This window comes from Alosa sapidissima, chromosome 4, assembly GCF_018492685.1.
Source record: "Alosa sapidissima isolate fAloSap1 chromosome 4, fAloSap1.pri, whole genome shotgun sequence".
Lineage (NCBI taxonomy): Eukaryota > Metazoa > Chordata > Actinopteri > Clupeiformes > Clupeidae > Alosa > Alosa sapidissima.
In genome coordinates, this window is record NC_055960.1 from 30,520,822 (window position 1) to 30,531,214 (window position 10,393).

At 43.7% G+C, this 10,393-nt stretch overlaps 1 protein-coding gene across 2 annotated transcripts in view; it reads left to right on the top strand.

The window, feature by feature from the left end:
* grm2a (glutamate receptor, metabotropic 2a) overlaps positions 1-8,733 on the top strand; it is a 40,323-nt gene extending 31,590 nt beyond the window's left edge. The window contains exons 4-6 of one of the 2 annotated variants that reach the window (XM_042089042.1): positions 1,672-2,738; positions 7,315-7,492; positions 8,008-8,733. In XM_042089042.1, the coding sequence (XP_041944976.1) occupies positions 1,672-2,738; positions 7,315-7,492; positions 8,008-8,027 (1,265 nt within the window). In that variant the 3' untranslated portion in view covers positions 8,028-8,733. The remainder of the gene's footprint in view (positions 1-1,671; positions 2,739-7,314; positions 7,493-8,007) is intronic. The other variant, XM_042089041.1, reaches the window with a different exon arrangement.
* The last annotated feature ends 1,660 nt before the right edge of the window (positions 8,734-10,393 follow it).

Genomic DNA, 10,393 nt, shown 5'->3' on the forward strand with positions numbered 1-10,393 from the left:
ATATATATATATATATACCTATTAAATTGCTAGTATTCTGTATTTGTACACGGCACACTTTAATACAAGGTGGCTGTCAAGATTATCAGGATTATCCTGTTTCATTTTTATCCCTCTGATGACTGCACAACCATACAAAATTGATCAGGGTGTGTCAAAGCCTCTAATTCATTCCTCAATGGCCCCTCAGCAAGCTGGCAAATTGAATAATATCAGTGACAACTCCGCACAAATAAACACCTACAGGGAATCTAAGATTAATTTAGTTTTTTTTTCATTTTGCCTCACATGATAAGGTTGTGTTATAGCCATAATTATCAGCTTCATGCTTGCAAACAACCTCGTCACACTCCAGGCGAGAAAAGGATTTGGCCCCAGAAACGTGAATAGCTCTGTCAAAGACATCAGTGAAGTACTTAACAGGCAGAAGCATAACCTTGTCAGATGCTATCCTCTTGGAAGCCACTGCCTTGAATTATGCATGGACTCTATTGTGTGGAGCACATTCTTCGTGTTCCGTGGCTTTTGTCGAAATCCTTCAGCATTACCGCAAGTGGGGCAACACCCCCGACCCGTGCTTTACTGCAGAGCTTGGATTTACCATTTGATGCTGCGGCAGCGTTTTCCACACGCAGGTTCCGATAGGCTGCGCTTGCAAAGACCTTTTCCATCCTTGTATGCAGGATACACGTAGGTTCTCAGACATGCGGGGTGATCCTGCCATCCATCTCAAATAGCTGCGGATCTGGGATGCAGCCGCCAGTGAGTTTCAAGCTGGAAGTCCACCTGAAGCTGAGTGGATGTAGGAAAAGGCAAATATTTTCTACGAGAGAGAGAGAGAGAGAGAGAGAGAGAGCAGAGCCCAAAGATTTTGTTTTTGTTGACAAATTAGCCTTAATCTCTCTCAAACTGGTTTCATTTTCAGTGGTTCGATATGTACAAACCTGAGAGGGAATTGTTTTGCTAGTGGAGTACTATTTAGATAGATGATATGCCAATGTCTGTACACAAGGGAAGTTATCTAATGTCTTCGGTCCAATTTAAACTCATGAACTCATGAAGTTTGTTTGGAAAAAAACAAAAAAAAGCCATAGGAGGTTTTGAGAGCAGATTAAATCAAAGACACTGGACAACTCTGTGAGTCTACCTTCTGGCCTCTGTTTTGCACATTTTAGTGCAATCCATTATGCCTAATGCTTTGCTTTATTAGTCAAGCAGTCCTGCTGGGAATATCCTAAGGTGATCCTAAGTTGTTACGTGTGAGAAACATGGTGTCTGTCTTGATCATGTTTATTTAAACCGTCTATAGATCACTTTAGGTATCTCCTGAACTGCTGCATTGCCATGGACAGTCTGTCTGAATTTACCTTTTGAGTTTTGTGTTGCTAACTTAGAAATGATCAATACTGCTGCATTGCCATGGACAGTCTGTCTGAATTTACCTCTTGAGTTTTGTGTTGCTAACTTAGCAGTGATCAATATTGATAATGAATTAGAAACGGATATGTTGTTTTTGGATAAAAATGTAGCTGAGTAACTGATGAATTATACAAACTCAAACCTTTTTTTTTGGTTGTGTTTTATATAGTTTTTTTCTGATATTTTGTGTTTTACATTGTGTTTCTGCTGTGACCTAACTGACCCCACAGTATCCTCTGTCTCCACATTTAGCCCCATTCCGCCCAGCAGACAGGGATCACGTTGTTCGCTTCGATGCCTTCGGCGACAGCTTTGGTCGCTACAAGATCTTCCACTACCACAAGGAGAACGGCAAGTACGCGTACCACAAGGTGGGCTACTGGGCTCAGAGCCTGAGCCTCAACACCAGCCTGATCCCGTGGGAGAGCCAGGCGCTGCCCACGTCCCAGTGCAGTGACCCTTGCCGCAAGAACGAGATCAAGAGCATGCAGCCAGGCGACGTGTGCTGCTGGATCTGCATCCCCTGCCAGCCGTACCAGTACCTGAGCGACGAGTTCACCTGCGCCGACTGTAGCTTCGGCCAGTGGCCCCTGGCCAACCTGACAGGCTGCTACGACCTGCCCGAGGAGTACATCCACTGGTCGGACGCGTGGGCCGTGGGGCCGGTGACCATCTCCTGCCTGGGCATCATGTGCACGCTGTTCGTGGTGGGCCTCTTCCTGAAGCACAACGACACGCCGGTGGTCAAGGCGTCGGGCCGCGAGCTCTCCTACATCCTGCTGCTGGGCGTGCTTATGTGCTACGCCATGACGTTCATCTACATCGCCAAGCCGTCGGCGGCCGTGTGCACGCTGCGGCGCCTGGGCCTGGGCACATCCTTCGCCGTCTGCTACTCAGCGCTGCTGACCAAGACCAACCGCATCTCGCGCATCTTCAACGGCGTGTCCGGCGGCGGTGCCCAGCGCCCGCGCTTCATCAGCCCCACCTCGCAGGTGGTCATCTGCGCCGCGCTCATCTCCTGCCAGCTGATGGTGGCCGTGGGCTGGCTGTTGGTGGAGACGCCTGGCGTGCGCAAGGAGGTCAGCCCCGAGCGCCGCGACGTGGTCACGCTCAAGTGCAACAGCAAGGACGCCAGCATGCTGGTGTCGCTCACCTACAACTGCGTGCTCATCATCCTCTGCACCGTCTACGCCTTCAAGACCCGCAAGTGCCCCGAGAATTTCAACGAGGCCAAGTTCATCGGCTTCACCATGTACACCACCTGCATCATCTGGTTGGCCTTCCAGCCCATCTTCTACGTCACCGCCAGCGACTACAGGGTGAGTTCCCCTTATTTATTTCTTCCCTCGAATGGCAGGATTTATTTATAGCCTTATGGTGCTCCTGACTGACAGTTAGATGGATAGAGGGGGCTGCCAGCTCTCACTGCAGATGACTGGGTAAGAGACAACTACATGTGATCATGGGATTTCCATCTTGGACTTCCAGAGCGGATCTGATGGCAACTTGTGCTCAAGTGAGAGGCCTGCAACACTATGTGTTTGGTGTGCTTGTTTTGTGTTCCCTACAAGGCTTCTCTCACATAACTGTGTTTAATACGTAAAATTGTGCTACAGGGGGCGATCATGATGATATGCAATATGTTTGTTTGCTTTCCACCAGAGTGTGAATAAAATCAAAGCGGTTAGTTCCAAATGAAGAAATAATAGCAATAGCAAACCTCTGTAATTTTAACAATATATTGTTTTTAATAATGCATCAGCTGAAACAGACTGATGATACCTTCTCTCACATAGTTTTAGTATCCACATAAAATATGGTGTTGAAATGGAGAGATTGCCTTATTGGATCTTTTTGTGTGGTACCTGCCGATTCAGGTGACAGACAGAGAGATCCCTTTGATGGGCTGTCTTTAGCGCTGATAAAAGGAGCAGCTTGCTTTTCATGTGGCTGGAAAATGTGTCCCAGTAGAGAACAAAGGCACTGCACACATGATATCCTGGCAAATGACTGGATTATAGCACTGGAGCCACACATTTGGTGGCCACTGCCATTCATGAAATATTGTTCATAACTTTTATGTATTTCACATTGTTATACAAGATCCTTAAGGAGTTGAGTACAGAAAAGCACTTCAGACTAATTTAATAACACGGCCATACTTATAGCATTCATTATATTTACCATACTCTTTACAGCCTATAATTCTACATTCCAAATGCATGGACACTTGATATGTAGGCCTATGTATGTATGCATGTATGTATGTATGTATGTATGTATGTATGTATGTATGTATGTATGTACGTACGTATGCATGTATGTGTGTGTGTGTCAGAGAGAGAGAGAGACAGAGAGAGAGAGACAGAGAGAATATGCGAGCATGCGTGTGTGTGTGTGTTTCTGTGTGTGTGTGTGTGTGTGTGTGTGTGTGTGTGTGTGTGTGTGTGTGTGTGTGAGTGTGAATATGAATGTCTGAGGTGCAAGGAGGAGAGTGTGGCCAGAGGACGTGAATCAGGTCACAGAGGCAAATCAGCTGTTGCACTCAGCCACAGAGGCTTAACAGCACAGCCCGGCAAAGCTTAACGCCTGATAATGAACACTTGAAGCACCATACCTGCGCCTTATGAATACTGAGAATCTTAATGACAAATGGGATATTAGAGGAAGGGGGGAAAGAATGAAGAGAGATGATGGGAAAAGGAGAGTCGAGGAATATGAAAGAGAGAGAGAGAGAGAGAGAGAGAGACCCAGATCTCTAGGGACTCATCTTTTGTCCGTAGAGGTATTGGCTCTGTGGAGGTTGGGTGCAGGCGTGAGGGGCAGGTTGGGCGGGGGGGGGGGGGGGGGGTGGGGGGTAGAGACACAGGATGTTCCTCAGTGCTCTGCTGCCACCCAGGGCAGGTTGGGGGGGGTAGAGACACAGGATGTTCCTCAGCGCTCTGCTGCCACACAGGGCCGTGTGGACTGGAGTGTGAATAAGAGGTAAGAGGGACTGCGTCCCAGCTGTGGCCAGCCGTGGCCTGGGACTGAGGTGAGCACGAGGAACAGCAGCAGCAGACTGGCCTAGAAATGTCTGCACTTGAAGAAGGGGATTGGACAAAGTTAGAAGCCATAAATAATTAGTCATATCAGATCAAAAGGGGAAATTAACCAAACCTAACTCCTCAAAATTCAATGCTTGTTGTTTTGTAAAGAAATGTAACAAAGCCTTGTAAGAAGAGGGTTTATTTAAACCCTTAATATTGTTTCCATGGTCAAAAAGACAAAGGAGTTTTCAAATTCTTCCACTGAGAAACAAAGATTACATGAATCTCATTTTAAAAGGAACCACTGATATGAGAAAAAAATGAATATTGATGGAAGTCAAGGGCTGGTTTTCATATTTAATGTCTAATATATATGCAGCTCCAGAGTGTCTTAAAGTATGAAAACTGAATCGCTAAAAGCACCAGTGAGTCTGCGCTCACGACTCATGCAGACTGTTTTTTTTCATCTTAAAAAAAATGAATAATTTTCTTGGCTTACCTTGTCCTGTCCAATTTTGCCTACATTTCGTTTTTTTTTTTTTTTGGTGACTGACATCTGACATGTCATTGCTTGCTTGATACGTTTTGAAAGGCCCTGTCTGTATCTCATTGTAATGCCTCGAGGACTAAATTCTAATTCTATCGTCTGGCATAACTCAACTCGTGTGATTGACACTTGCTGTGAGAGACACGCTGGTGTCAGAGTACTTCACCAGGGTGGGTGTGCTAGAAGCGCCCTTAAGCAAAGAGACAGTGGAACAGACGCTGAGCAGCAGCTCACCGAGGCTAACACATGCTCCACGCTCCTATTCACATGCCCTTGACTGAGAAATATTCAAAATATTCATGAGTGTTTTTCGTGACATGCAAATCTAATAAACACAGCAACATTTTCAGAGAAGATAAGAGTTGGCACTGTCTGTGCAGGGATGGCTAAAGACAAGATGGCACTCATGTGCAATACAAACCGAGGGGCATTTTAAGGATGATTCACATTGTAATTTTGGACAAGGTCCTCTCATGCATCTCATCAGACTGAAGCACTGGGAACTCAGTAGCTTCTCTCGAATATTGAACTCAGCAGCTGTCCAATATTTGTTCCTTTGTTGTTGTTGAGGAAGTAAGAAACCTTGCTGGAAAGCCAGACAAATCTTGAGTACATTGTCCCTTGTTAGAAACATGCTCTGCATTATTAAAAGCACTTATGCGTATTCTTATGCAATACTGTTCTCTTAGAAATGGCGGTGGCTCTAATTTTAGGTAAAAGTGGGCAGAAGTCCATGGTCTCCAAGCATGATCCAGACTCTCCCCACACGGCCACATCATCACCACAGCTGACCCTGTCACTGCCCGCTAGAGCAGTGGTTCTCAACCTTTTTTCAGTGATGTTCCCCCCTGTGAAATATTTTTTTAGCCAAGTACCCCCTAACCGCTATGCTTCAACCACGACTCCATCGTTTGAGTTTTGACAGTGATTGACAGGTGATGGCGGGTGGCATGTGACAGGTTGGGTCGAACCATCCTGGGTTTTTAGGATAATGAAATTGAATAGCCTAATATTCAATTTCATATCCCAAATTCATTTTATGAACTTTATATTTTCCTGAAATATTTATTAAATAATTGTTTTAAAAGTATTTTTGCATGGATTCTACTTTTTTAATATATGTATATTTCAAAATCTCACGTACCCCCTGGAGTGCCTTCACGTACCCCCATTTGAGAACCACTCCGCTAGAGTGACTGACTTTGTGGGGTTTGCCAGGGAGGTTAGATTGCAGCACCCATAACCGGACCAACTGCACCCTGGTAGTATCTGTTAGTGCTGTTGGTCAAAGAGGAAAACTACGCCTACTTTTTTTTTTTATTCCAAAAATGGCCTTGTAGCACCCCAGATTAGTTGTTGAAACAATGGTTTTGTCCAATTTTGCCATGTTTTGGTGACATTATGAAGAACATCGGCAAAAACGTCTTTCAGTTTAACTCTATGTTTTCTTAATGTTGCATTACATTCTAAAAAATATATATTATGAGAATATTGTCCTAACATTCATCTTTGCATTTGTAATACAGGCTTATAATACTCCCAATTGGATCATATTTTTGCAAAAACGTTTATGGAGCATTTGCAATGCATTCCTCCAATAAAGTGTCAAAATGATTGCATCTAATAAATCAGATGGGAACGTTAAGAGAGTGTTATATAATGCTGTAAGAATGGTATCTGTACTTTTACCTGTTAGCTAAGGGCAATTAGGATGAATAATGAACTTGCACACATTATGACAGATACTGCCATTTGTAACACCAACTTATAAGAAGCTCAGTTCAAACAGCAGCATGTGAATCAGTGAATCATGAATCAGTGCAGTCATTTTCCCTTATAGTATCAAATAACACACACATACGCAGCATGTTCTCTTTACTGTACAGCCTCTGTGCTTCCATGAGTCTCTGAAGGCTCCACGTCAGAATGCCTGTATTAGGATGCAGGGGACCCACCTCATTTACTTGCCATACAGCTACCTGCTGAGCGCAAGGCCTACGAAGAAGGAATGCTGGGAGATGAAAATAATAATGATAAAACTAATGGCAAAAATAATAGAAAATGACCTGCTGAGAAACACACTTCTTGGCGGGATGCATTCAGTGTACAAAATGTGGTATATAACCCAATATACATATATATTTAAATATATGTTTATTCCTGGGTTGTTTCTAGGGACACTAACAGTGTGGGATTTATTACATGGGAGTTGTTCCAGCCCCACATCTTGGTTCTTGTACCCACTCGCTCAGACGCTCTGGGTGAGTGTATGTGGGCCATTGGTTGATCTATGTGCCCCACTGTGCCTGTGTCCTGCAGGTGCAGACCACCACCATGTGCATCTCGGTCAGCCTCAGTGGCTCGGTGGTGCTGGGCTGCCTCTTCGCCCCCAAGATCCACATCATCCTCTTCCAGCCGCAGAAGAACGTCACGACGCTCAGGGTGGCCACCACCCGCTTCAGCGTGACCACAGGACCAGGCTCCAGCTTCTCCCAAGGTAGCACCTCCGTTCGCCACATGCTCAGTGTCGTAATCATCACCATCATCATTGTTAACATCAAAATAAAATATGTAAATATAAAAAATGCAACATCACAGTTGTGCCCACCAGGATCATCAGCATCAGCATCATCACCATCAGCATCATCAATCTCCTCCTCCTCATCTTCCTCCTCCTCCTCCTCCTCCTCATCATCATCATCATCATCATCTCCATCATCATCATTATTACCATTTTCACAGTTGTGTTAATCCAATATCTAATGTTAAACTCCTTACCATTTTTGTTTAAAATCTCTACAGTCAAATGATAATCTGTAATAATCTTGTGTCAAAGACTAAATGACTAATTTCAAATAAGTCAAAATACTCCCTACAAGATAATTGGCTCACCCCATCAGATGCCTCAACCACTCACCATCAATGTCAAATGTTCAGACTCACTTCTCAACTAACTCCCAACTAGCTATCAGCTGCAGTCTCACTGTTAAAGCCCTATGTCTATTTTACCAGGACCAACCAGAGGCACTTAACGTAAAGTTTCAGAGCTGTCCTTCCACTACTGTCATCTGATCATCACAGACAAACACTGCTCGCACGCACACGGCTGAACATGTTCTTCCTCTGTTCTTCGTCCTCTTCCTCTCCTGCATTATGCATGTGCTCCCTCTTCTCAGCCTCAGCCTCCAACGTCGTTCCGACCGTGTGCAATGGCCGAGAGGTGCTGGACTCCACAACGTCCTCACTGTAGAAGCCCAAGCCATGTTCCCCTGCCAGACATGGTATACAGAGTTATTTAAATGCTAGTCGAGAATCTGGTGTTACAAGTATTGAGGCGGTTAGACTGAAGACCATCCTGATTATGTTGTCCTCAGCGTGCTGTGAGTACAATGTCCCAATTCTGTTTTTCTTTCTCTGGCTAGTAGATATGATGAATGAGCTGCCAATAAAGATCAGTATACCCCTTTCTTTTTATTGAAAAAAAAGGTCAATGTTTATTTGAGACATTGAGTAAATTATAGTAAATCTGTTCAATATACAATATACAAGATGTTTTTAATGTAGATTTTGGTGAAACCAGTTTGTGCTTTCTTGTAATTTATGTAAATAAAAAATGTGTTTTTTATGAATATGAGAACAAAGGTTTGGATCGGTACTCCTTTCTTTTTTGCATAGTCTATTTGCTGTCTCTGGGGTGGGTGGTGGTGGGAGAGGGGAGGGGCTCTAAGTTCAGTCACAGTTTACTGAAGCCTGGCTGGTAGAATTGCAGTTTAAAACCTGTTTGGATAAATCACTGACGTTCTTCTCCTATTTCTTATTAAGTGGTTTTCTCTGCTGGTGAATAGTAAAACCTGGGACATTTAATTAGTCATTTTAATCCCCACAAAAGCTACTGGAGGGGGATCGCTGAGAATCTCTTTCAACGCTCTGGTTTTAAAAGCATCTCAAGTGCTGACATTTTCAGTCCCTTAACAGCTGGCATTTTCTACAAGCCACACTGTCTGCCATGGATACATCAGAACAAGGTAACGATAAAAGTGTCCATGATTAGCAGGAGGGCCCCATTCTCCTCTTTAGTGCACCTCAGATGTCAGTGGAGTCTGAATCCCTTGAAACTGTTTGTGCTCTTTCTGCAGGCTATAGTTGAGTTCTAAGTCAAGTTCTCAGTTTTTCAAGAGTTCATGCATTAGACTTTATAATGCTCTGCCATCTGCCAAGCTGTCTGAACAGCCGGACCTCGTGACCAGTTCACATGGGTCAAGAAGGCCAAGATAGCTTACTCCGTGCACTTCAGGATTACACAACATAACTGACTTTGACATCCAAAGAAACATAAGCACCCGAATGTACCTGTCAGTAAACACATTGAACTTTGAGGCTGGAGCTCCACCTAGTGATCATGTGAACTTATAACAACTATGGCTAGGCTCAGTCGCCTTATTCGCCCGGCGGCCAGAACGAGACTAAAGGGTACACTTGCCATTACACCTAAGTCCAGCAGATGGTGGTCGTAATGCAATCCATTTGCAAACTGCCAAAACAAAACTCACTGAAAAAGAACAGGCCAGTGAACTTCTTTTTCAGTGTGCTTTTTTTTTGGCAGTTTGTAAACGGAGTGTATTACCACCATCTGCTGGACTGAGGTGTAATGGCAAGATTAGCCTCGTTCTGGCCACCGGGTGAATAAGGTGAATTGGATTCTGATAGAGCAATAAGTCTTTGCTGAGATCAAATATCCTGATTTCAGTCTGTTGGGTGTGACAGATTATTAACTCATAGTCTACATATTTAGTCTCTACACTCATAATGAGGACATCCTCTCCTCCCTCTCATCTCAGATCCTCTCGCTTGTCTTTCTCTGCCTCTTTGCACCTCTCCTCTCCTTGTCATGTATAGACTATGCAGAAGCGTGGATGGAAGGGAAAATAAAGGCAAAAGGTGCCAATAAAATATCAAAAGAAATCTAAAGAAGTTGGGGCTTGCTACTGTTCTGTAATGATGCATTAATGGTTAAAGGTCAATTTAAGGGTCAAAATTTGTTGCTTCTAAACATGCAATTTTCATATTTTTGTCTCCATTAGTTTTCAGTGGTGTTCTTAACCATCATGACCTGATCTGAATGTAGAAGTGCACTCTAGGACACCCTTACTCTGAAACATTATTTTCAAATCCAAAGTCAATCAGATTAAATAATTTATTACCACTGAAATTTTGTCATGTTTTATTTATTTATTATATTTATTTTATTATTAAAACCAAGGTGCATGATCCAGCAGCACCCCACAAGGACACAAGCCCTTGAGCATACCTTCCTCTTGTTATTATCTTCACTGTTGCATCAATTAATTATCAATAAAGTCTAGACAAAAGAAGACTATGAAAAGAAAGACTGTGCATT